The following is a 26,304-nucleotide window of genomic DNA, read 5'->3' as shown; positions in this document are numbered from 1 at the left end:
GGCCCAGTTCATGCAGTACATGCAGGCTGATGGTATTCTGGGTCTTGCCTTCCCCTCCATCTCCTCCTCTGGAGCCACCCCTGTCTTCGACAACATGATGAGCCAGGGCCTGGTCTCCCAGGACCTCTTCTCCGTCCACCTGAGCGGGTGAGTCTGCCACGTTCAGCCCTTGAAAAAATCCAAAATGTCCCATTTTCTTATCGTTCCCATCGTTTTTTTTTTTTAAGATAGTGGTGTTTCTTACAGACATAAATCAGTCAAAAATGAACCAACCTTCTTGTCCATTGCTGCTCCAGGAAAAGCCAGACCGGCAGCGTGGTGCTGTTTGGTGAGATCGACTCTCAGTACTACACCGGCAGCTTCAACTGGATTCCTCTCACCTCAGAGAGCTACTGGCAGATCGCAATGGACAGGTATTGTACGGGTCCATCCAACACCCAGACAGACCCACCGAGACACGCATCAAACTATTTCCCCCATATGCCTTAAAGTAACACTATGCAACAATTTGACACTTTTTGAGGTATGGTTTTATAGGCAACTAGTTTTGGTACCATCCTCAAATTTATTTTGATAGCATTGTGGTCATGTGAAGGACAGATAAACACCTGTGTCTTCCCCACTAGCCATCCAAGATATGCCCTGCCTATGTAGTTCTGTGTAACGGGCTGGAACACCTTGCAAAAATGGAAGAAAAGCTTTCACACGCATGACATTGCCAGCTATACTGCCAAAAGACACCAGTTAGTGTGTTGGCAAGCTTCTATCAGTGTCAACTGCGCTGTTGGTGGTGTTAGCAAGGTTTTTGCATGCCTTTTAGGTAGTTAGCTTACTAGTTTTGGAACAGAACTCTGTATTGCTGCTTTAATCTTGTTGCACCATTACAGTGTCACCATCAATGGAAACACGGTTGCTTGCTCCGGTGGATGCCAGGCTATTGTTGACACCGGCACCTCCCTCATTGTGGGACCTTCCGGTGACATCAGCAACATGAACGGCTGGGTGGGCGCCACCACCAACCAGTATGGTGATGTAAGTATTTGTTTTAATTGAATTTGTTAGACTGTGGGAAAAAAAAAAAAAAACACAAAAGCAAAGGACTACTCTAACTTGGGTGTGTCTCCTTATAGGCTACCGTGTCCTGTGGAAACATCCAGAACATGCCTGAGGTCACCTTCACAATCAACGGACACGCTTTCACCCTCCCAGCATCTGCCTATGTGTCTCAGGTGGGTGCAAATAAGACACACAAAACAATGAGCTTCTTATAGTAAGTGGTGGAATAAATGTCAATATCAGCTTTCACTGACATGTGATCACCGTGTGTCTTCTTTACAGGGATACAATAGCTGTTCCACTGGCTTCGGCAACGGAGGTAACGACCAGCTCTGGATCCTGGGTGACGTTTTCATCAGGCAGTTTTACACTGTCTTTGACAGGAAATACAATATGGTGGGTCTCGCTTCAACTGCGTAAATACCATCGAGTTGTAAAATGAAACATTCATCTGGCCTATGTGATTGTGAGCATGATGAAATGTGCACAGTGAACAAAGATATACAAATAAAAACAATGACTCAAAATTGTCAAAAGTGTCCCTGAATGTTTATGTATACATACATACACACACAACTGGTGCAAAATCACACAATGTTGTACAATGTTTGATTTTATATTTATTTCAAGGAATGACAAAACAAAAAAACAAAACAAAAACAAAACTGTACATTCTTTATCTTTTTGGTCTGAATAAGTTGAAATGGCACAGAGCTCAATATTCAAGCAGAGCAAAAAGCAAAAATTCAACATCATACAACATCATAACATCATACAACATCATAACAGCCATCTTTCAGAGAGGGACAGTAGCGTACCTATGTCAGTTATCGGACACTGTCAAACATCGGCCATTCTATTAAACAATCTAAATGCTAAGTTTAATAATGGATTAACAATCAATAACTTCAGTTTAATAATGGATTCACATGACAACGCGAACGTTTGCCGATAACACACGCCGTCCGATAATTAACACCTGAAAGGAAGTCCATGTTCGTAACGATAGTCAGCATCTAACTACATCTAGCGAAATCAAAGAGTCTGTCAAAGACTTATGGCAACAGTGGAATACTCAACAGTGTCCAGGTCCTCCAGTGGTGATTTGGCCCTGGTTGTTCTTGGGCTGTGCATACATACGTTTGCATAGAGCTCACTGATTTCTTCATGAGGCTTGAAGTCAACCACAGTGTAGATGATAGGGGCCACTTCTTCGCTGGTGTGCTTTAAAGTGTGAATGTGAGGGTAGAAAGCAATCTTAATACAAACGTATTAGCTTCATTCAGAAGCATTGAAGAATTGCAGGACCGTCATCCTGCATTGTCTCTTCCAGTCTTTATATATATATATATATTAAGTTAACAGTGGTGCTGAACAAAAAAGGGAAGGCTGACTTAAGATTTAACTATTGAAACAAAAGGAGAATCTGTAGTCTGTATTATTTATGATTGCTCCATACAAGACACTTGACCCTGAGTCAGACAGGAAAGATTCAAATATAGTTACTTACAGACAGGACGCCATCTGTGGAGTCAGCTGGCTTTCCTCTATATTTGTCTGTGAAAAGGGAAACACACACATTACCACTCAAACTCATGGTATTATTAACATGTTTTAATGTAAGAAATCCAGAAACCAGGACACAATAAAGGGCTATTTATTTTCTGTCAGCAAAAAATCAAATGTATACTGTAAGATCTTTAAGACCTCAAACTCAAACTTAATCCTAATTTGAGATTGTACATAACAAAATCCCGTAATGGACAGAATCAATAGGATGCAGTGATCCATTATATGCCAAAATGAAATACCTTTCACCCTCTTTCTGTGGTGAAGCACGGCCATTACTACTGCTGAGATGAGAATCCCCAGGATCACACTGAATCCTGCTCCCACTAACAACAACACCTTCCATGTGAGTCTTAAGAAATGAAATGACACAGAAATTAGTATTTGCATGTAGGGCCATGCTCTCACTTCACTACGATTGCAAATCACAAAAAAAATTTCCTAAACTCCAATCCAAAATTCAATCTTTGCTGGCATTTAACACTGAGTGAAATAACATTTTGTCGTATGAAATGAGGTTGGCTTTCTTCTCATGAGACAAATTGCATTGTTGTATTTATATGTGATATGACAGACTACCGAGGCTTTTCGTGAATATCAGAGAGACCAGCTGAAGTGTGTGCAGCAGAGGTGGGCAGGGCTGTGACAGTTGTCAGCTGGTTGGAGGGTTGGGGAGAAGGCGGGAGAGGGCTTAGGCGGGCCACTGTGTCTGCAGAGGAATACAAAAAATCCCTATGGTGATGGGGGACACACATCTATGCAAACACACTCACAGCTGTGATCAAAGCAAGTTCATCTGAGTCACAGAACAATTAGTCATTTGAGTTTTCTTCTTTTATACCAACATTTCCGGTCACAGGTCCTCCGATGCCCGAACATCGGTGCAAGTAAACAAAGCTTTTAAAGGCAAAAATCACGCCACCAATTTACCCTTCAACATTTTCATTACTTCATTACATTTCATTACACTTCAGCAGATTGCACGGATGGCAAGAAAATGTCCTTACCAACAATCTCAACATAAGTGTCTTTGTAGATGAGGGTGGTTGTCCTTCCAAGAACAGTGCATCTATAGTAACCGGCATCACCTCTCTGTAAATTCCATATCCTCACTTCCATCCCACCGTTAAACTCTTTCAGGGATATTCTTCCATTATAGAAATTGTTGACATATCCTCTGTTATTCAAAAACACGCTGCATCCACTCGTGTCAGACTTACAGCAGGCTTTTTCAAACGGATTATAGAACGGATTGAAATACATTTGCAGGAGCACTTGCCCAAACACATCGGTCCTCTGTTGCCCTCTCGCTGGGTAAACACCTGAAAAACAGTGAGTATCAACCTCAGCCAATGCACTTATTATTCCAGGGAGGCATTGAACAGGAGTCTTACCATATTTAAGACAGAAAAGCAGGGTGAGTAGAAGTCTCATCTTCCACCATCAACAGGTCTCTTGAACACTGTGAGCACTTCTGCTGCAAAGCAATGTGAGCGGGCCAAAAATGAGGAACTAACTTTTGTATTGGCAAAGGTCATTCTTCCCCACATATTTTTTTTCCCATCTATATGTATATTGCAGAATGGAGTTTGTTCAGACAATGCAAAGATACTTCAGTGCAAATATCTTTCTCAGCTGGGATTAATCCATAGTCAGTTTCATCCAGGCTCAAATGCTGAGATGTCAATATGCTGGCAATAAGTGATTTCTTTTTTAATTAATCATACATTTAGATCTATTATTTTCGAATCTGTTGTGTGTTTAGTACCACTTAGCCAATAACAAATTGAAATAAATCTGATCTTGGTGTCTAATATTTATTGCATAGACCAGTCTAGATACCGTACATGGCCTGTACTTCTTAGTTTTCTACCTGGAACAGGATACTGTGAAGATGGCAGCACCCAATGTGTGTACTTTCTGGGCTAAACCCAGGAGTCCTACTGCTTATCCATTACTCCCCAGCTCTGTGTACTACATGGGTGGAGTGACTATGAGCTCAAGTAGTGTTCAAAGGAGTCACGCATCTCCTCAAGAGCTTCTGGTGCAGCAACAAGGCGAGTGAACTCACCCCTTAAAAGCAAGAGGTGAGTGTAAAAACCTCACATGGAACCAATCAAATAAACTCAAGTGTATTCTATGGAAGAGGATGAATCAGAAAGTCCACAGGCTGATCCGTGCCAACCCTGTGCTAATGCGGATGTCGAGGCTCAAGGTGGAGACCTACTGCACCGTGTTGGTGTGACATAAAGCTAAGGGAGAACAACAAACACACACACACACACACACACACACACACACACACACACAAGCACAAGATCACCATCTTGCACTACCCATCCTCACAAGCACAAGAACATTATATTTTTTTTGCACTATCCACACCAGCAGCACAAGATCACTTTCCTCCTGGACACCGACACTGTCAAAATCATTGCACTCTGTACAATAGGGTCAGACCCTTTCCTGTATCTGGAAACACGCTGTGTGAATATGTTCTCCCTATGTCAGGGGCGGCCCTAGCACATTTGGCGCTCTAGGCGAGCTTCACTCCTAGCGCCCCCCCCCCCCCCCCCAATAAAAAATATTTTGTTTTCCCCTCGAAAACGGAATTGCAACTTTCAAACGCTAATTTGCCCTGTAAGACTGCATTTCTTTCACATAAACACAACAACGATCGCGACAATGAACAAACATTAATTCAAGAACAAATCACTGAGAAAATATCACGCCTGTGCTGGACTACGCTCCGGCCACGCCCCCTGTTGAACTGTTTATGGACACACACAACACCTCCACGTCATCTTCCCAATCGCCTGCAAATAATGTTTTCTTAGTCTTCTAAAAGTTAATCTAAAATGATGTAACAAAAGTATGTATTATCATCATTTGTTAAATGTAGCTATTATGTAGTTATTAAGCATTTTGGTGTATTTGGACAGCCTGACATTTTTTTATCCCAAGATGCATAGCTCTTGATTAGTTGAATCATGTCTAATTAAACTGGCTAGCTCGCTCCACCAAAACTAAAGCTGTCCAAATTTGATTACTCAAATTTTTATGACGCAAAATGACGCAAATTGCGGTACAGCTGAACTTGAACTGATGTTTCGACTGAATGGCAATAACAAGGAACGTCACAAGTCACTGGCTAGCTAGCGTTAGCTAACTAGCAAGATTACATACAAACCATTCGCTAAAGTTGACAACACTTGGATTTTTACCAGTATTCCTCACTTATTGACAAGTTGCCGTGTTTGGCTTCCTTAATGGGTGTGCTATGCAACGAGTAAGATATGTGTAGTGTTGTTGCACTGGCTATTGGCTTTATATGTGCGCCCCTATTTTAATCATGTCTTTTTTTTGTATAATGTAGAATAAATGGACATCATTTTTGATATACCCGCCTCTGTAAAATCATTAAAGAACTATGTGACAGGGAGTAGGAAAACGTTCAATGATAAGGTACATCTTTTCCTAACTCCACTAAAGTGCTGCGGGCAATTCACGCATTCGTGAACGTTTTCTTATCTGGAATTCATTCCAGGCTAGAACAGGATTTAAGGATTTACCTTTCTCCTTGGCACGTTTCTTTTCTTCTTCCTTTCTTTTCTTTCTTAAATTGCGCCCCGGATGGCTTTTGCCTCTTCATTATTTTGTTCTTCAAAGTTTCTTGAACACACACACACTCTAACCAAACGCCTCACTGTGCTTGCATGTTCTGACAACAACAAGGACGTACGTACCCCTTCCGTTTTCGATTTTTGGCTCATTTTACTGTAATGTTAGAATGTTTATGTCAAAATATTGGTTGGAGATATAGAAGGGGGCGCAACAAAAAAAAAACACAATTCTTTTTTTTCTTTTTTTTGCTGGGCGCAGTTTTTTGCGCCCCCCTCTGAGTGGCGCCCTAGGCGACCGCCTATACCGCCTGTAGGAAAAACCGCCCCTGCCCTATGTGTATGTATTTGTGATTTATGTATGTATGTCGGTGAGGTGTATAAGTGTATATGTGTATATGTGTATAAGCTAGTGGATGACCTAAATTTCCCTCGGGATTAATAAAGTATCCATCCATCTATCTATCTATCTTTGAGTGGAGTCATGGAAACAAGCACATGTGCGCAGCCCAGTGTGAGCGAAAACTGACAATGTAAAGTGATTTATTTGGTTTCAGGTTAAACTTCACTCCGTTTTTTTTTTTTTTATCTCTAGCAACTCGCGAGCAAAGCTTCTCCTAGTGAGGAACACATTTGCAACAGATGCAACACGTACAACAGAACAAAACAAAAAAACCATACTTGACCAAAAGGCCTAGACAACAAACGCATCATCATCTCTGGATCTCTGAGACTACGGATCCACACAGAACAATAGTACATAGTACTACTGTAGTCGATTCAATCATTTAAAAGAACATACAAAAAAAAAAAAAGCTTGATCACAAAATATGTCGGCTAATAGAAATTTTTTCTGTGTCCACGAAAGTCAAAAGCAGCTCAGGCACATGTTTGTAGATAAATTAAATCATTTTAAATAATTACAAAGTCACTTATCCTTATCCCATAAAGTATTCAGCCTCTTATATGTTGGGTGCTGTACAATAAGAGCCACAAGCAAGTGGTGGACTTTTTTTAAGAATAAAAAAAGCTCCATCTATATTACAAACGACCCATCAAATGAATGATGGCAGCCCCTTATGGTCCGCTCTGTATACAGGGACTCAGCAACAGAGTGCTTATGTATATGCAGGCCCACGTCGCTTCAGTATGTACAGAAAGTCCGTCAGTAAGCAGTGTGTGTGTGTGTGTGTGTGTGTGTGTGTGTCTCTAGTCCTCAGAGAATGTGATGACGTCGTAGTGGATGCCCTGCTGTTGCATCTGTTCCAGCTGCTCAGGCGTAGCCTCAGTGGTGTAGACAGTCTGTACCTGCGCCATGGCTGCATCTGCAACAGCTTTACGCACACGTACACACACACACGTACACACACACAGACACACACACACACACGTACACACACAGCATCTTCAGATCTGCATATTTCTTCCTCCTGTACCTGGCACAACACATCTACCACATTCCAATATTTCTACGCAATCCGTTCTACTTTCATTGAATTTTCAGGAACACCAACACTCAAATGCCTCTAATATTTATTGTAAATTTCTTAAAGCACATGAATAAGTTCACATACGGTTAGAGAAAGTAAGCCAAAGTTGATCATTTTTCTAAATGTATTTGAGGGATTTGAACTCTTGATGATTAGTATGAAGCCGTTGAGTTGGCTGCTAAAGCAATGGAGCACGTTATAAGGGTGGGGTCGGAGGTCGTACCTGTGACAGCCGAGTGTGCCGCAGCCTCCAGGTCCTCGGGGCTGACGATCTGCTGCTCGGAGCTGAGAGGCACGTACTGAATCTGCCCGTCATGAGTCAGTGCAATCTGGACACAGGAAGTAGGGCAGTTGTTAGTACAGTGTGGTCAGTACGTCATTTCCTGTTTATTTATCTCTGGAAAATCTGTGCGTCTTTGGAAGTCTTTAAAAACCCCATTTTCCTTCTGTGAGGCGCATTGTGTTACCTCCTGGTATGAAATGCGCGTACAAATAATGTTTGATTTGATTTGTTGATTCAATGTGTGATATATGATACTATGGCTGGCTATTGTTTACGTGGACCAAGACACATGTGCTTTTAAAGAGTGGCGTCAAAAGGCCTGCTGGGCTGTAACGTGGGTTTGGGTCTCTGACCTGCTGCTCCTGCAGAAACGTGCCGTCATGCTCGTACTGGATCTGCGCAATCTGGCCGTCTGGCATCTACAGGCACACAAAAGGGAACAGAACAAAGGCATCAGTTACATTTCTTACTTTGTGTTGTTTTTCAGCTTTTTTTTTTTTTTTTTAATGTATATTACAAATCATGCGGGCTGTAATGTCGTCCTCACATGAGTCAGGCCAAACCCAGTATCAAACACGGGAATAGCGGTCCATTCAATATCTCAATCTCGATGCCTCACCTGAATGTGGTTGCCGTCAGACACTACCACATACTCCTGGGGGAGAAGGTGCTGGACTCCGTCCTGGGAGATGATGTACTGAACCTGTGTGAGAGGCAAACGGCACGTTAGGGCGGCACTGAAAACTTCCCTTATAACCCTTCCTAATCCTCAGGGAAGCTCAGTCGGAAAGATGAACAGACATACAGTACTAGAGAGCAAGCTGCTGATGCCTACCGCATGTTTCTAAGGGTGTGTGTGTGTGTGTGTGTGTGTGTGTGTGTGTGTGTGTGTGTGTGTATGTGTGTGTGTGTGTGTGTGTATGTGTGTGTGTAACAAGCCCAATCACCTGGTTATCAGCGGTCATAAGGTGCTGGACTGTCTGCCCGTCCACAGTGGTGATCTGCTGGATATACGTGGCTTCCTCCTGAAAACAAGTTTTCCTGGTTAATAACTTATTCCACCCTATGAAGAAGAGGTTTTGTAACAATTGTGACAATATTGGATCATGAGTTAACCTGTGATTCTCACCCCTGGTGCAGTTTATTAATAGTTATCACTACAGATCACTATTATCACTTTCACTAGTAGATATCACAACAACAACAAACATATTTTACACAAACATGTTCAAAGTCTGGGTTTTCCACCTTCCGGCAGCAGGGAAAAAAAATAAATAAAAAATGTGTCACCGTCCCTTATCTCTGCAGGCAGAAAGACCCATTTCTAGATTGTGTGTGCGTGTGTGTGTGTGTGTGTGTGCGTGCGTGTGTGTCTGTGCACCTGGTCAGAGAGTGACTGATCCTGGGAGACGATGATGTGGTCCTGGCCCAGGGCCTGCTGCAGCTGCTCAGAGCTGATCACCGTCTGCCCCGCCTGCAAGGCTGCTGCACACAACAGGAAACAGTTATACGACCACACACAGTGAGCCCTGCACACCAGTGCTGTCTGTCTGTCTGTCTGTCTGTCTGTCTGTCTGTCTGTCTGTCTGTTACACTAAAGTGTTTGGCCCGGATCCGAGACCGTTTAATCAGTTAGTTCGATTTGCAGGTGTGAAAATTGTTTTTCTGAGCCCGGGAATGGACCCAGGTACGAGTACTGCGACCACCAGGAGGAGGTGGTTGTGATCGAATATCCGGACTCGAGTTCGGACCGGCAAAACGGACCAAGATTGAAAACAGCCACTCACACTGCAGGGTGGCCAGGGCCTCCTCGTCACTGTTGACTATGATGGTCTGGGACGTGCCCGGCCTGGTCCTGCGAGTCGGAGGGTCCTGGCTGTGCAGCCGCTCCATGTGGAACTTTAGGTGCCCGTTGCGGTTAAACCTGGAAAGACACAACCAGAGGTGTCAGAACCTGGAGAACATTCCTGCCAAATATTATTATATTTGACCATTCCCTGTAATTCAACCCTTTAGAATTCTTTAAATACTATTTATTTTACCATACCATATTTCAAGTAAACAATGTTTTGAACACAGCATTAATTTGTTTGCTACAGAGAGAGCGGAGTTATATTTAGTAATTTCTAGCAATAAACATTAGCCAACTAAAGCAATGCCTAGGCCCTTGGTTATAAGTAGTCAATGCTTTTGCAGACACTGGAATGATAATTTGTGCTCATACTAGACCTACCTCTGTCCACAAAGATCACAGGCAAAAGGCTTCTCATTGGTGTGGGTCATCATGTGACGCCGAAGGTCCTTCTTGTTCTTTGAGGCAAAACTGCAACTGGTGCATTTGTGCGGCCGCAGGTAGGAGTGCAGCGCCATGTGAGCCTGCCAAACAGAGAGAGTGTGACGCTTAAGATGACTGGACGATCTGCGCAACAGGTTCAACAGTGGATGGTGGTAAGGTTAAAAGGTCATGATGTGCCTAAACAATCAGTTTGGTGTGTTGTGGGCCTGACCTTGACCTCTGGCCAGGAGGAGGCGGTGAATTCGCAGTCGGGACACTTGAAGGTACTGGGGTCGATGTGCGCCCTCTTGTGGTTCTCCATGTCAGAGCGGCCGTGGAAGGACTCCATGCAGATGCGGCAGGAGAACCTCTTGGTGTTGAGCTGCTGACGGGAGCAGGGAGAGCCCGACACCTCGCTGCTCAGCTGACAGGAACGTGCGACAGAACAACTCACAGTTACATACAGCTCTTGAATAGGCTTGCCCAGCATAACTGATGGTTATGGTAACCTGTGTGCTCTTTCAAACTATACAGTCTCTTAAAGCAGCAATAAGGAATTCTGTTCCAAAACTAGCAAGCTAACTACCTAAAAGGCATGCAAAAACCTTGCAAACACCACCAACAGCCCAGCTGACACTGATCGAAGCTTGCCAACACACTAACTGGTGTCTTTTGGCAGTATAGCTGGCAATGTCATGCGTGTGAAAGCTTTTCTTCCATTTTTGCCGGGTGTTCCAGCCTGGTACACAGAACTACACAGGGCATATCCTAGATGGCTAGTTGGGAAGACACAGGTAATGCTATCAAAATGAATTTGAGGATGGTACCAAAACTAGTTGCCTATAAAACCACACCTGTGTCAAATTGTGTAGCATAGTGTTACTTTAAAAGAAGGCAAACAGAGAAGGCAGTGATGACCTTACCTCCACCTGCTGCATGACACCGTCGGTCAGGCTGGAGCTCAGGTAGAACTTGTCTTTGTGCTCCCTGAGTAGTCCTGAGTCAGACACGCCGTCGCTGCTCACCTCCATGGCCTGAGCGTCAGTGGGGAGTTCCTCTGCACTGCTGAATACGCACCACACAAAGAAAGAGTGAGCGCTCTGCGTTCACGACCAAAGCCTCAGAACATTTACACATTTAACACTCAGTGACATGGCACCAGTTTTTGGTAAGGACACTCAAATCAAGTCAAGTGCATACTAAATGTAATATTTATGAATAATGAAGAGAAAAGCACAGCTGTGTACCAAGTGGACTGGACAGTGGTACCTGTATGATGGGTCGGTGCTGTGGATCTCCTCGGCAGCCTGCTCCACCACACTGAAGTCGCCCGATTCCTCGTAGGCGCTGATGGCGATCTGGGTGATCTCCCCCCCGCCTGCCTCTCCGACACTGGCCTCGAAGGCCTCCTGCACCAGCGTCTCCCCGTTCTCCGCCACGTGAAACGTCACCACCTTCTGGGACTGCAGTGAAACAGCCTGGGCGCCCTCCTCTGTCTCCACCCACGTGCCCGGCTCCAGGGTCTTACTGTCCGGCTTTAGCACCGCAACCTGAGGAGCAGAATATCCCCCCCAGAAACACATGAAGGTCTAACATCTACCTCCACAATGACAAAGGCTTGCTTTTTGGCAAAGCTCTTCGAAACAGCCACTAGGAAAGTAGCATAATGCGTATAGCATTCTAGTGGCTCACTTCTAGGGCTTAGGTTGAGCCCTAAAGCTTTACTTCATTAGCTGTAACTGTAGTCTATGGCAAATACACTTTTCTTTTTTTAGTAAGTGGAGGGTTACCTGTAGTGCGTTTCCCGCGAGTTCACGGGCGTTGCTCATGTTCAGAAGCAGATCAAGGGCATTCTGGGCCGACAGGTCTGAGGAGCCCACTTTAGAAGCACAGAAGATCAGCATGAATACTACTAGTTCAAAAACAGTTTAAAGGACCTATATGTAAGCCTGACTGTAGCTGTCGGCTAGCGAGACTTCATACTGCCCAACCCAAGCTGATTGGGGGGGCAGTCTATTACTAAAGTTGTGCACTCCTACCTCCTCTCTTCTCACAGAAGTTACCAAAAGGTTTGGCCAGAGAATTTGGTGGCGGAGAACAAGGTGGCGAAGGCTCAATTCATGTTACATAAACTTTAGGGGAGGGAAAACAGACCCCTTTAGGTCTTCATTTAAGCACTTTTCCATTTCTCTCACTTTTTAACGCTTTAACGGTCATTATTTTAGCCTCTGAAATAGCATTTTAGCTATTAAAACACCATTCCTGACTGAGTGTGGGCTTATGCCAATGAAGGCATCCTTGCTTTGCATTGCTGTTTATGCTACGTTCATTTTGACAGCACTATTGACAACAATATATGATTCGTTAGAGCTAGGTGACAGTGCAAGCATGCCTCTGTAGACAAACAGATATTTTAAAGTGGACCACATGTGGAGATGTGGGGTACAGTGGTAGAGAAGTCGTTTTGTAATCAGAAGGTTGCTAGTTCGATTCCCTGTCGAAGCGTCCTTGAGCAAGACACTGAACCCCTAATTGCTCCTGATGTGCAGTGCTGCCATCAGTGTAAATGTAAAATGTGTATACATTGTAAGTCGCACATATGTAAGTCGCTTTGGATAAAAGCGTCTGCTAAATGACTAAATGTAATGTAATGTAAATGGAGATGATCACAGACCTTGCTCATAGATGATGGTGGTGTTGCCCTCTGCATCCTGGGCCACAGAGGCGTTGTCAATGCTGTGCATGGCCTGAAGGGTGACCGGATCCACCGACACCTAAACCCACGCAGAGTAAAGAGCCATCAGTCAAGGAACCACGCGTGGAATCACTCCGTTTCCCCCTAACCTTTTCCCAGAAGAGCTCAGACTGGTGGCCCCTCTCCCCACCCCGACTCACGATGGTGTTCTGGAGGCCCTGGGACTCGTGCTGCTGCTTGAGATCCTCGATCTGCTGTATGGTGAAGAAGGGCCGGCGGCGTCGGCGCACCGGCTCCTCCGGGTGGTTCTGGCTCCACTCCTCGAACGCCTCCGGGTGCCGGCACTGCACGTGCAGCCGCAGGTTCTTCCTGTGTTTGGTCATGAAGTGGCACAGTTCACACGAGAAGGGCTTCTCTCCTGTTGGGGAGAAAATAAAGAGAGTGTTGGATGAGCTGGAACCTGGACGGACAGCGCAACCATTCATTCACTCCAAATCATTTCACGGGGGAAGAAAAGGGGAGTATTTCCTTGATACCGTCGCCTACGTGCTTGCTCAATAGTTAATGTCGCTATGGAAGTGAATTAAATTCAAACAACTGAATTTGAGGTGACGTTTCCATAGAGTTCGCCTTCAATAGTTCCACTGACAGCAGTTCACGACAGCTCCCGACCAAACAGACTCACCCGTGTGCTTGATGGCCAAGTGAGACACGAGGAAGTCCTCTTTGGTAGTCGAGTATTTGCAGTAGTCACATTTGAAGGGCTTGTCGCTGGTATGAGACAGCTGGTGGTTCAGCAGGAGCTTCTTGTTGTCACACGTGTAGTCGCAAAACTCACACTTAAACCTGATTTAGTTTAAAAAATAAATGTTAAAAAAAAACAAGAAGAAGATATATGAAGCATGTGCTCTTGACATGCGAAGTAATCGACAATAAAGCTACTTTGACTTTGACTTTGATTTACGAAAATGTAGATGTAGATCCATAAATGGTAGAAATGAGAAGACTACTCACCCCGTCTTCTCATACCGGCTGTTTCCACAGCTTTGGATATGAGTTAGAAGGTGCATTTTAAAAGTGTACCGCTTCTTAAAGGACTTCCCACACTGAAAAGGAATGACGACTATTTAAACCTTCATTTTTATATTTCCAACGGAATACCAAATATAATTTCTATGGTCCGAGTGGCTATAAGATCCTCCTGAGGGACGGAGGATAATGCACCCGGGTTGCCGCTCACCTTGTCGCACACGTGTGGCTTCTCATTGCTGTGGGTTTTCATGTGCTGGGTCAGGCGCTTCTGCATGGGGTACACTCTGTGGCATATCGGACAAGGGAACTGGGACATCTTGGGCACCTGAGCAGAGAAGACCTGAGTATTTTTAATTCTCAACGGTAAACAGGAATGAACAGGAAGTAAAAAAAAAGAAGAAGAAAAAAAAAAAAGAGAGAAAAAAAAAAGTGATCTTACCAAATCTGGCTTCTTTTTCCTGGAACAGAAAAAAAAGAAAGAAAGACAGTTATAGATTGTCCTTCAGCTATAAAAGCTCAAGACCAAAATCTGTCACTCTAATATGCTGCTTTGTAAGAAGCTTCTTCTTACTTGTCTTTGTTGTGAACAGCTGAGTGCCGGATCACATCCTTCTTGTACACACTCGTGTAGTCACACTCGTCGCATTTATATGGCTTGATTCCCTCATGGTTGAACATGTGCTCCTGTCAACAAATCCCAGGTTCACATCTCCAATAAAACCAAGAGCTGCTCTGAGTAAATCCCAGGTTCACATCTCCACTAAAACCAAGAGCTGCTCGGAGTAAATGCAGCACAGCAAGTTCAGCACAATCACATGGCCTTTAGATAGACAGAAAAATGGCCAACCACAGACAACATGCCAACATTTTTGCTGTGCACAAACATTTAAAATTCAGAGAGCACTTCCCGTCCTAACTGGCACTTTGACTAGTGCTTAACTTGCAATTACAGCAGTTACATTTCTGCACTTCTTTTTCTTTTCTATTTCATTTTTTTTATATTTCTTTTGTAAAGTAGTATTTATTGTTACACCAGGTTCTATTGCTCGTAGCTTGACTATTCTCTCCCTTGTACGTCGCTTTGGACAAAAGCGTCTGCTAAATGACTAAATGTAAATGTAAATGTTAAAAAACCTTAATAGATATATAAAGGAACAGGAAAAGTGACCAGCCATCTCTGTAAAGTCACCTGGAACAGTTTAGTTTAGTTATTCACACTCGCCTTTAGTGAAGACCAGCGCTTGCACCGATAGTTGCACTGAAGGCATTTGAAGCGCTCCGGGTCGTTGCCTTCATGCGATTCAATGTGAAATCGGAGGTCATCTTGAGAGAGAAAACGAGAGCCACAGATCCAGCAGTTATGGGGTCTCAGGAGGGGTTTCAGCGATTTATAATACCTACTGAGAAATGAGGAATCAGATGATAATTATACAGGATCACTGTATGTGTCATTCCAATTTAGCATTTCAGACAAGAAAGAGAGCAGATTACTTACTTGCGATTGATGTACTTTCTATATTTCTTCCGCAGAAACCTCTTGGAGGGCCGACCACGTTTCCTTGGATAAAACTCTGCCTCATCAGGCCCGGTGTTTGATGATGGGTCTTTGTTCTCGGAATCTGATTGGCTGACCCCAGGTTCAGCTTGGCTCCCATTGGCCAAAGAGGTGGTTCCATTCCCCAGCCCAGAGGAACTAGCTTCTTCAGAGGCCTGAGGATCCACGCTCCCCTTGGTTTTAGACGCACTCTCTGCTTCTGTTCGAGTGAAACAAGAAGATACTAGGATGGATCACAACTGCATGTCAGTGGTATCAATCAATGACTATTTACCAGCACCAACTATAATAAAGCACACAATCCGTCAGACCCACCCTGACTGCCGTAGAAGTTGCCGAATTTCTTTGGTCTCCCAACCCTCCGTCGAGGTCTGTCCTGGGAGGAGGATGGGCAGGAGGAGGGAGCTTGGCGCTGAGGTGGAGCCTGTCTGCTGCGGTACTCTTTATCTGCGGGACTGTAGTCACTGTCCTCTGCAGACAGGTGATTGTAGAGAAGGGGAAGAGAATGAATAAATGACTGAATGAATGATGTAGTGTCAGGGCTCTACAGGAAATGGCCAAGAATTTCACTGACCTTCAGGGTCGTCTATAGCGCCAGCGTCCACAATGTCATCGTCCTCTTCCTCTGCTGGCTCTTCCACCTTGACCGCCACCACCTGCCGCGCCACTGCATCAGAGCGCCGAGGTCTACCTCGACCCCGCTTTTTTGGTGGAGGACCTGAAATTCAAATGATAATCAATCAAATGCCTAACCCAGAATCATCTGATGAGTTGTCTTTTGCCCCCAATCTTTAATGTTGCACAAGTGCATATGCCTTGTGTCAGGTACTGACGGTAAGTGTCAAATCCGGTCAAATGCCCAGTAACAAAATGAAAAGAAGGTCATATATGGAAATGTATGTTATGTCCATACTCTTTTAATAGTCCTTATAAAAACATCTTTACAGTGTAAATACAAAACTTCATGGCAATGTTTTCCTTCCATAACTCTGTTCACAATCTTATGATGGTTTCATACCAGTGGGCTTGAAATGTCTGTCTCTCATGTGGTTAATGAGTGTGTCCTTCGAGACGCTTTTGTAGGGGCACATTTTGCACTTGAACTGCTGCACGATCACCACCTCCATCATCTCCTCCAGCTCCGCCAGGTTAGGCGCCCGGTCCCTGCGTCCCCCCTCCACCCCCAGCTCTTCCACCACTCCGCCGTCGGCCTGCTGTCCGGACTCCCCGCGGGGGGACCACTCCGGGGCCGCCTCCTGCTCGGGCTGCGCGGAGTAGGTGCCGCTGCTGCTGATGTACGTCCCCGACTGGCTCTCGCTGCAGTCCATCCGCTCGGGCAGGTTGCTGCTACCTGCCGTGTCAGCCAGGGAGCGCTGCGACGTGCCCTCGTCCGCGTACAGGGAACCCCGGCCCGTGCTGCACTCCATATACCCTGAACGCTGCGGCCCGTCCTCCGAGTCCTGGGGCTGGTCCGGCTGGGTGCTCTCGTGATCCTGGTAGTGAGAGCAGCCGGGCTGGTCGGGGCCTGCCGTGGTGACGCACTCGGCGTAGTGCGAGCCCCGCTGGGAGAACGAGCCGCCCACGCTGCTGTCGCTGATGTAGCTCGAGTGCTGCGGCCGCTCCTCGTCGTCCGCCGCACTGCTCTCCAGGTACCCGGCACTGCACTCCACCACATAGCGGGTGTGGTGTTGGGGGGGCGACGAGTCCGTGCCACTGCACTCGACGTAGCCCTGCAAAGGCTCGTCGGAGTTGTCCACACTGAAGTCTGTGAAGCGACACAGCCGGGGACGATCAGACTGCTCGCTGCTGCACTCTATGTACTGCGCCTCCCCGGTCTGGTCCGGTCGGTTGCTGCGGCTGCTGCTGCTGCTGCTGCTGCCAGCCTCGTGCTCTGGGTAGCCACAGTGACCCGTCTGGTCCGGTTGATCCGGCTCCAGGCTGCTGCCCCGAACGCCCTCCGCCATGTCTGATTGGTCAAAGCAGGTGGAGGTGGGTCCGTCTGCGAGAGCATCAATGGCAATGCGGCTGGACAGGGCGGAGGATGACATATGAGCCACCATGGGAGCTCCTGCAAAGCCAAACACGAAAGACACATGAAGTCACAAATGGGTCCTGATCATAGGGGGATAACAGGAGGATGGATTCTTTTTAAAGGTGATTTCTTGCCATTTAGTCATTTAGCAGACATTTAGTCATTTAGCAGACGCTTTTATCCAAAGCGACTTACATTGTATACACATTTTACATTTACACTGATGGCACACTGCACATCAGGAGCAATTAGGGGTTCAGTGTCTTGCTCAAGGACGCTTCGACAGGGAATCGAACTAGCAACCTTCTGATTACTAAACGACTTCTCTACCACTGTACCACTGTACCACTGTCGCCCCCATGATGTGTCTTACCATCATCTGGTCCTTGTAGGATTAAGTACTGTGTGGTCTCAGCACTGCCGTCTTCTGCACTCGTCACAGCGATACATCCTAAAGAAAATGACAAGCTTTTATTTATACTGTATGCGTGCAGTAAAATAAAACACGCCGGTTGCATTCCTCTTTGACAATACAATACAATAATAATAATCTAACCATTCATAATGTCAGGGCCAATGGTGGACTCGATAATTTTGTCAATGGCAGAGCCCAAGTCGGAGGACGTGGAGGCTGTGGAGTCGGACACCATCATCCCTCCGTCTGACACTGCGCTTGAGTGCACCACCACCTGGGCCGACCCGGACACCATGACGGACTGTGTCACCGTGGAGACGCTGGACACGCTGGTGGACTGGGCGACAGAGGAGGAGTCAGGCAGGTGGACACCGTGCACATCTGTGCTGGAGCTCGTCTCTGGGATGAACACCTGAAAAACACAAAACGCCCTCGTGTGAGAGCGAGAACAACCAAAGAACAACATACACTCACCCACCCACTGTCTTTCCTGTAGGTACAGGTTGTGAAACGTCTCGTACATAGAAAGCGTGAATGCATGCGTGCTGCACCCTCCAAGTCACATGTGCCATGTTCAGCAGATATCCTCACCACAATCCCCTCTGAACTTTGTCCCACGTGGCAGTCTGACTCTGGAGCCATGGCCAGCGGGGCAGCAGCGTCGCTGCTGTCAGCAGACATGGCCTCTGACGATTCCATGCCCATGCCACTCTCCGACGGCTCCTCCCGTCCTGAGGGGCCCACATCACTACTGCTTTCCACCTCGATCTCCTCGGAATCCATCTGAGCATCAAGGGGGAAATGTACCGCCAAATAAAGCGTGGAATGCACAACCATCATTTGTTAACCTTTTTGTACATTTATGGTCCACCGTCATTGTTTTGTTTCTTATTATTTCTCCACCCCTGCTTACATTACCACTAATGACAACATATCAAACCGTGATCAACTATGATTGAAGGCACAGTCTGCGATTTTGGTCGATATTTGAGCTCAACAGCCAATCAAACTACTACACCCCTCACTCCCGTGCTCCTGAATTAATCTGCCGATTTGATATAATAGTCCATGGCTCGATCCAAGCCACTTTGTTTCCCATTTGTAGCGCCAGGGCTGTGTTCAAACACCATAGGTTTTTTAGAGTACATACACAGTAGACAGCTACAGGGCCATGAGGAGCAATTTGTCGGATTTGACAGAAAGTTTATTGCATTACAATCACAGACTGTAGCTTTAAGTTTGCATGTCTTTGCTAGATAAAAGGTGTTGTATGAAGTCAAAGTCGTTTTTTTTTATTTTGCCACACAACATAGGAAGAATGTCAGCTATTAGAGTTAAATCCTTGGACAAAATGCACAAGATTGTCATGTAACATATATGAGGGTAAGGACGTGATGTGACTGATTCTTTAATGTTTATTAAACAGCCATCCGGATCCATCAGATGATTTTTCAGCACCACAGTATGTTGACTGTATTCACGTTGACGGTTTCGATGGTCAACATCTATTCACTTTCCAGACAAGAGTTCCGAGTCACGTTAAGACACAATGTGTATGTTCTATCAAGGGAATGGGACCTTAGTTATAAACCATATGTGAATACTTCAGCAAAACCACGGTGAGACAATCAATATACTAGGAGGATTCATTGTTGTGAATTAGGGCAAACGGCAATACATTTGCTGCACGATTGACAAATGATATGCTCGTTTGTTTTCATTACTCATAAGTTTCATTTGTCAAAATATGGACAGTGCTCTGCTGTAGGCTTTAGCGGTCTGATGTTGTATGTTCGTTGCTTACTCAAAGACAATACACTCTGACTAACTTTGACGTAGTGAAAAAATAAAACACATAGAAATAGAGCGAAACATGCGTCAAAACATGTAAACCATAGTTGTAACAGAGACAGTCTACCCAATTCTCTAGTGATAACGTTAGCTGGCTAACGTAAAGCAGTTAGCTTTCAACCACGTATCAAGGCAGATACTGCTGCTTTGATACAGCTAGTTTGAAAGTAAAATGCGTTTTGCAAATCACGGGTTTCGTATCCATACAGTCAGGCCAAAACATTCACTGGGCGATTGTTACCCAATGAATCGGGGTAACGTTAATTACTTTCGCCAGGTAACGTTAGCATAGACCACACGAAATGAACGCATGTGTACCAGCCAACGCTAGCGTAAACAGCTATCCAAGGTTGCCAAACCACCAAAACTAAAATGGTTCCGAAGTTGCGCTTAAAAGATCTAGAACAAGACGCTAACATAAGATAATCAGCTAACTGGCATGGCTGCCTCATGCGTACGCAGTGTCTTGAAATGTTAACAGTGATGACAGTAATTTAATGTAACAACACATAACCAAGTACCAGCGTCTGCAACTGAAATGCAGTCTGTCTAGGTCTGTTATCACGACCCCTCTCTTTATAATTGAAACGAGTCAAGCTGCCCTCCATTCTGCCTGCTGCGTACCGCCATTTTACAGGCCCTTCCTTTCCACTCAGGCAGTTCCAAAACGACTATCTAAAGGAGAGGGACCTTGAGGGCCTACAATCGACAGAGCGCCCAACGTTTGCCCAGGAAGAAAATGTAAATAGATAATCGGGTTTAAACTATACTGCTGTTAATTTTTCTTACCGTGAATTCCGGACTTCCGTGTCTTCTTCGCTGTACTCACAGGGAAATAAATACGTATTCGTGTAACTGATTATTTCGTCGGCATTCTAGTCGGGCGCCATCAACATCTCCTGGCTTCCTGTTGGACGCAAACCGGATCTCATTTATCAGCTGCTGCGCGTTGTGAAATAGGCTCACCTAGTTTGTATTTTCATATTTTGGTGTACATTCTATGTTGTCACCGAACGAAGTTTCACTACAATTGAACTCTCAAACAATATCGAGATACAAGTGGAGACATCTGATTTAAAGATAGAGAACTATTGTTTTCAGAGGAGGGCGTACTACAGTTCCTGTTCCAGCAACGCGGACTAATATGTGTGGATTAGCTAAATCGCTAAATTTCTCTGATTAAATATCGAATTTGTAAGTGATCGTTTTTAGTCGTAATGCATAACTGTCGAAGAGCTATTCAACTGTAGTTCAGTGTAATGCTGTTTATTGTGTGTTGTACCTTTCATCAGATTTAAATGCTAACGTTAGTTGATCTAGTGTCATGTAATCTAAGCATACTGGCTCTGCTGTAGGGGAGTTTGAGTGAAGTTGGTTAATAATTCAAAACAGCGTTGACATGTTTTCCACAGATTAGTCTGTTGGAGAGCCTGTGTATTTGTGTTTTGTTTTTAGGCTCAATAATGAATCTTAGTAATTGAAGAAGGAATGAAAATATGTATAATAAATGACAAAACGAAGATATGAGTTACCCTATGTTTTAATTTATTGCATTCATTTTTACAAAAATGAAAACACATGATTTATATAAATATTTTGAGTGCTAACATGAGACATGAGATTCACAAACATCAAATAAAAACACAAATAATAACATAACTTCACATCAAAACTTGCATTTGCACCAGGCAAACTTTAAATAGAGAACCAACAGTGGTCCAAATTTATCCATTTGACTTCAGCTAGAGCAACTGAGGAATATTCTTTGTTTTAACAATACTGTTTTAACAATACTGATATCCACATTGTATTCCATCCTTTTATCATTAACCATACTCTTAAGATGAGCAGGTCTTCCAAAGTGACAAAAAAAGAGCAACATCCTATGTCATTGTGACCTTGAAAGGCAGTTATTTGTTGATTTGAATCATTCATGAATGGACTCAAGGTCATGATCAATAATCCCTCATTTTCAAACCAGAGAGACGCTCAAACGGGATGGAGCTTTGGCATATTTTCCTACAGTTAACAAGAGTGCCCACAGGCTGATCTTTACCAGCAGATCACAGATAAAACTGAAACCTGAGTGGGTCAATTCTTAAAGGGAGACGGATGTCTCAGTAGCGGTAGCCAGAGTGAGGGCACTTCATGACGTCGTACTTCACGTAGCCAACTCTGTCTACTTGCCGACGAGAGTTCATCCTCCAGTAGAAACGACCACGGCAGAAGTAAGTATGGCCTGCAATGAAACATTTGAAATGAATTAACCATGATATTTGCTGGAAGATCAAGAGAATGATTCATCTGTGATGTTTTTTCTTTCTGGCACAATTTCTAGTAGTTACAAAACAACAACAAAGTCTGATCAATTTCCTCTTACCTTTGTAGAGAAATACATCATGAGCATCAGTAGGGACCCCACCAAAGACCAAGTCAGTGTAGCGGGGGTATCCTTTGTCAATAATCTGAGCTTTGACATCCAGTCTGAGAAGATAATAAAATAATGCTGAGTAATGTCGGCACATGTATGTCCAGATCACATTACAATTTACTGACTGTACCAGTGGTTTGTATAGGTTTTCAGCTCTGTACAAAGTATGACTTTCAGCCTAATGATATATATGACCTGTTCAGACTCACCTCCAGTAGTTTTCCCCACTGAAGAGCAGAACCTTTCCTTTGCCCCTCTGCACAGCCCCCTCCACTCGACTCAGGGTGCTTGGGAGGCCAAGCTTTTCAATGGTGCGAGGACCAAGGACATTCTGTCCTGTGTAGACCCAGAACCGAGTGCCTGTGTGAGAGAAAATGAAGTTACAAATTAAGTTGTAAACGAAGCAAAACCAAAATGACCAGAGTTTTTTATTTTATTTTTTTTTATTTTTAAGAAGTGAGTGGACTCCTGGTAGAATTCTGGTACCTGAGAAGAAGTAGATTTTCTTGGTGAGGTGATCTTCAAAGGTGGTGTCAATAACCGCAGGCAGAGCAGGCCACATATCAGCCATTGGATAAGGCCCCTTGAGGCCTTTGTGGTCTTTGCCTGTCATCTTCCAGTATTGCCTATGCAAACGAGCCGATGGAATACATTTTTAATATCCATAACACATGTGTGCAGGTTATTATCATCGTGACAGGAAAAATGACGGAGAGCCTACCCATCCTTAAAGAAGTGGAGCTTCCCTTGGATCTCAGTGATGGCATCAAACATCTCCATTTGGCAAGCATCTGCTGAGGGATCCACAGGGTGTGGGGTGGTCGGGATGGTGGGCTTTCTCGTGGGTTCTTCTGTGGGTTCTGTCTCAGGAGTAGGCCCAGGTGGGGAAGGTGTAGTTGTGGGCTTAGGAGGCTTGGTGTCAGGATTTGGTCCTTCAAAAAGAAAGGAATACGGGATTGAAATAAAGTCAGTGTGCAAAGTTGAGATGCATTAACTATTTCTCCCTAGATTTGTAGTTTTATGCAGTCAAGAACAATGACATACCATAGAGATACTGGATGCCTTCAACGTCATCTTCATGCAGAGAGAATGTCTCAACATATTTGTACATAGGGTACATCAGGGCATCTTGAATATTAGAGTGATCTAGCCCCAGAGCATGTCCAAACTCATGTGCCGCAACCAGGAACAGACTGTATCCTAAAAAATATCACAGAAAAAAATTCACAGGTTAATTCAGTCAATTCCTGTACATTATGCAGGACCCGCATGCTCACAGTCATCATTTAGCAGTTGCACCAGTCCCTTCCTGCGCCTACCTCTGTCTGCGCAAAATCCCCATTTCTGGTCTTTGTCATAGCTGGCTGTAGTTCCGCACCACAGCTTGCCATCTGAACGACCCTCACTGGTGCAAGAAGTGTATGTGTTCTCCAAGAAGGTGAAGGGGAAGTGACAGGGCTCTCCCTCTGAGTTCCCCCCAATCACAGCCGTATCTGGGAAGACATGGACACAAGCAATGAGGTCATGCATTCTGAAAAAGATTATGGGCAAAGAGACGTGGTTCGCCCCCTGGTGGCTTACCTCGGCTGGGACAGAAACCGAACTGCTTGTCTTGGTCAAAGTTATTTGTCGTGGCACACCAGCGGTAACCATCGGAGCGGCCCTCTGTGGTGCACCCATTGTATGTCTCGCCCAGGAACACGAAGGGGAAAACACACTCCGCTCCATTGCTGTTCCCGCCGATTGTGTAAAGGACTATGGAAAGAAAAGAGAGGGGGGAATTGTTTAACCTCATCCACAGGCTCTGACGCAACAGCTGACCATAATTCATCATACATCCTTCTTGGTAGACAGTGAAGAAACTTACGTTCGCTAGGGCAGAAGCCAAACTTCTTGTCGTTGTCATAGTCAGCTGTAGTTGAACACCAGGGCAGGTCATCAGTGCGTCCTTCAGTGGTGCAGGTGGTGTAGGTTTTACCATCAAATGTGTAAGGAAAGTGGCACATCGCACCATCTGAATTGCCATATCGGGTTTTCACCGCTGAAACAGACAAATATTTTGGTTTTGAAAACAGCTGAAGAGACTAGTGCACGACAAAACTCTAGAGGGAGACATTTTCCCCATCAAGCAGTAGAGGGTACAGAGAATACTGCATCATGGTACATTATTTTCTTTTTTTGATTTACACTCAGTGTTTTAAAATACAACATCAAGAGAAGTCATACCTGGTCCAGTTCCAAGAGTCCAGAACTCATCATCATCAAAGTGGGCATCACCCTGCATCCCCTCGCCAGGTGGGTAGGCATGTGCCAGGAGACCATCTTTGCCATCGAATGGGTAGGGGTCTCCATGATCTAAAAAGAACCCAAGGAAAATATTATCCTGCTCAGTTTTGCTCAGAGATTTGTTTGAAATGAGTTACACATGGTTTGGGTTGTACCACCTCATCAGTATATGAAAGATGAATTGGGAGACCCATTACAATTCTACACCATGCAATGCATCAGAACTTTCCATGTCTGCAACTTACTGGCTTTTCCGAAGGAAATCATAATGTCTGCCGTGCCATCGTAGAGCCGCGTGAAAGTTAGGGGTGTGACCTCACTCCACACCTTGAAGGCGCGGGCAAATGCGTCATCAATCAAAGAGGACTCCATATCTGGGGAGTAGTTCAGAATCCTGTGAGGGGAAAGGCTGTCAGTTTTGAAAGCAAACACCATTCATCTCTAAAATATCTCATCAGACCTTTAAACAGGTATCCACGTCTAGGACATAAAAAATTTTTTGCCAGTGTTTTCAAAATGGGTGTTTATCATTTATCATGGTGTCATCCTTCTGTGCTTTCTATTTGAAAGCTCACACACCTGTAAGTCACGTCTTTGTTGTTCCATTTGAGGTCACCGTCAAACGTCTGGTAGTTACGAACATCAACAACACCACAGCGTGGCTGTTTCATGGCATCAATGGTGGTCTCGTCTAGTCTGCCAGTCTCCTCCAGACCCATCTGCCTCTGCATCCTCTTCAGAGCTTTTGAGGCGGACACTGCCGGCTGCAGCCCAGTCTTTTGCATGACGTTCAAGTAGCCAAAACGCTTCAGGTATTGCTATGAAGACATAACAGTGTAATATTGCATGAGCAGAACATTCACATTGAAACAAACCAGCATAAAATGTGCTATATATTTTTTTTTTCCTAATCAACATTAAACAGTGATCAGTGAGTCCATAATATCTGGCATTGCTACATCAAACAAGATAAAGTAGTAATATAAGTGTTAAAATGAGCATATTACAACTTCAATAAAGTATGACTTACCTCTGCAAGCTCTTTATTGGTCATATTTTTGATGACATCTCCAGGAAATGTAACAAAGACAGACTTAAGGGGTTTGCACCATCCACCCAGAGTGAATGTCCCCAGAACAAGGACAGCCAGTAGTCCAGGTTTCATGGTTAGAATTTTCAATGTATTCAACAGCTTTGACTTCCTTCTGCCTTGCTGAAAACACTGGCCGATGACTTAAAGTTTCTTTGTAGACCAGCCTTAGGGGACGAGTAGTTTGATTCCTGTCTCTGTGTGACTGATGCTACTCTTCGTGTCATTGGTGGAGGGCAGTCTGTATTTATGTAGTTTCTTAGGCATTAGACTCCACCCTCTCTCCTCCGATGCACCTCATATGGTCATGTTATTATTTTTATGTGTCAAGAAAGAAGGGGCTTCCCACAATGCCCTAGGGCCATACAAGGGCAAATTACTATAGAGATCTATAAAAAACATAAAAGAGAACTAATCAATGGTGTAACTTCATATATGTGTGTTTTTTTTTTTAAAAGATGCACTGGTGAGATTTACTGGAGGATGCCTTGTGAGGAGGCACTGACAGTTGCATCAAAGTCACTCTAAGCTCCTCAGACATGATGATATTATAAAGTTGTGTGTCGGTGCTCAAGGGTCCCTGTTTTCTTTAAACTTTTAAGACATTTGCATTATATTTGTACT

General features: G+C 44.6%; 3 protein-coding genes across 7 annotated transcripts in view; 1 reads left to right on the top strand and 2 right to left on the bottom strand.

Annotated features, from left to right (window-relative positions):
* Positions 1–1,903, top strand: part of LOC105897298 (pepsin A-like) — a 4,092-nt gene extending 2,189 nt beyond the window's left edge. Inside the window, exons 5-9 of the mRNA XM_031565493.2 lie at positions 1–147; positions 297–413; positions 888–1,032; positions 1,131–1,229; positions 1,339–1,903. The exon at positions 1–147 is cut by the window's left edge and continues 50 nt beyond it. Of these exons, the coding sequence (XP_031421353.2) occupies positions 1–147; positions 297–413; positions 888–1,032; positions 1,131–1,229; positions 1,339–1,476 (646 nt within the window). The 3' untranslated portion in view covers positions 1,477–1,903. The remainder of the gene's footprint in view (positions 148–296; positions 414–887; positions 1,033–1,130; positions 1,230–1,338) is intronic.
* A 4,868-nt stretch (positions 1,904–6,771) lies between these two features.
* On the bottom strand, positions 6,772–20,927 carry LOC105897299 (zinc finger protein 335). Of its 5 annotated transcripts, none has more exons than XM_031565694.2 (28): positions 20,663–20,927; positions 18,614–18,805; positions 18,164–18,434; positions 17,981–18,058; positions 16,594–17,643; positions 16,150–16,293; positions 15,891–16,046; positions 15,516–15,774; positions 15,243–15,420; positions 14,592–14,704; positions 14,460–14,478; positions 14,229–14,345; positions 14,003–14,094; positions 13,674–13,834; positions 13,189–13,406; positions 12,968–13,067; positions 12,084–12,172; positions 11,563–11,843; positions 11,217–11,358; positions 10,526–10,717; positions 10,252–10,394; positions 9,806–9,942; positions 9,400–9,503; positions 8,966–9,043; positions 8,638–8,721; positions 8,372–8,437; positions 7,959–8,064; positions 6,772–7,579 (listed from the first exon to the last, which is right to left on the bottom strand). In XM_031565694.2, exons 2-28 carry the CDS (start codon positions 18,803–18,805, stop codon positions 7,455–7,457), a joined length of 4,695 nt encoding a protein of 1,564 aa, XP_031421554.1. In that variant the 5' UTR covers positions 20,663–20,927; the 3' UTR covers positions 6,772–7,454. The 5 variants fall into 5 exon arrangements, with proteins under 5 accessions (XP_031421554.1, XP_031421549.1, XP_031421553.1 ...); XM_031565689.2 differs by lacking the exon at positions 20,663–20,927 and adding an exon at positions 20,395–20,624; XM_031565693.2 differs by lacking the exon at positions 20,663–20,927 and adding an exon at positions 20,395–20,624 and having other exon boundaries at positions 6,772–7,570.
* Positions 20,928–21,397: 470 nt separating this feature from the next.
* mmp9 (matrix metallopeptidase 9) lies at positions 21,398–25,915 on the bottom strand. The gene is made up of 13 exons (XM_012824248.3): positions 25,621–25,915; positions 25,170–25,408; positions 24,836–24,984; positions 24,531–24,659; positions 24,172–24,345; positions 23,886–24,059; positions 23,624–23,797; positions 23,349–23,504; positions 23,026–23,236; positions 22,791–22,930; positions 22,514–22,664; positions 22,254–22,357; positions 21,398–22,112 (listed from the first exon to the last, which is right to left on the bottom strand). The coding sequence occupies exons 1-13, from the start codon at positions 25,753–25,755 to the stop codon at positions 21,991–21,993; spliced, it is 2,058 nt and encodes a 685-aa protein (XP_012679702.2). The 5' UTR covers positions 25,756–25,915; the 3' UTR covers positions 21,398–21,990.
* Between the last annotated feature and the right edge of the window lie 389 nt (positions 25,916–26,304).

This window comes from Clupea harengus, chromosome 4 (assembly GCF_900700415.2).
Source record: "Clupea harengus chromosome 4, Ch_v2.0.2, whole genome shotgun sequence".
Lineage (NCBI taxonomy): Eukaryota > Metazoa > Chordata > Actinopteri > Clupeiformes > Clupeidae > Clupea > Clupea harengus.
The sequence above is the reverse complement of the archived record's forward strand: the minus strand, read 5'-3'. Positions and strand labels throughout refer to the sequence as shown.

Excerpts from the sequence above, each read along its gene's own strand:
- LOC105897299 (XM_031565689.2), bottom strand. The coding sequence starts at position 20,481 with ATGGAGGGCAGCTTGACTCGTTTCAATTATAAAGAGAGGGGTCGTGAT. Across the intron at positions 11,359-11,562 it reads AGCACCGACCCATCATACAG|CAGTGCAGAGGAACTCCCCA; the intron begins GTACCACTGTCC and ends GTGCGTATTCAG. Across the intron at positions 9,943-10,251 it reads TGTGATCTTTGTGGACAGAG|GTTTAACCGCAACGGGCACC; the intron begins GTAGGTCTAGTA and ends GTGTCTTTCCAG.
- mmp9 (XM_012824248.3), bottom strand. The coding sequence starts at position 25,755 with ATGAAACCTGGACTACTGGCTGTCCTTGTTCTGGGGACATTCACTCTG. Across the intron at positions 23,237-23,348 it reads AGGCATCCAGTATCTCTATG|GACCAAATCCTGACACCAAG; the intron begins GTATGTCATTGT and ends TTCTTTTTGAAG. Across the intron at positions 22,665-22,790 it reads GAAAATCTACTTCTTCTCAG|GCACTCGGTTCTGGGTCTAC; the intron begins GTACCAGAATTC and ends TCTCTCACACAG.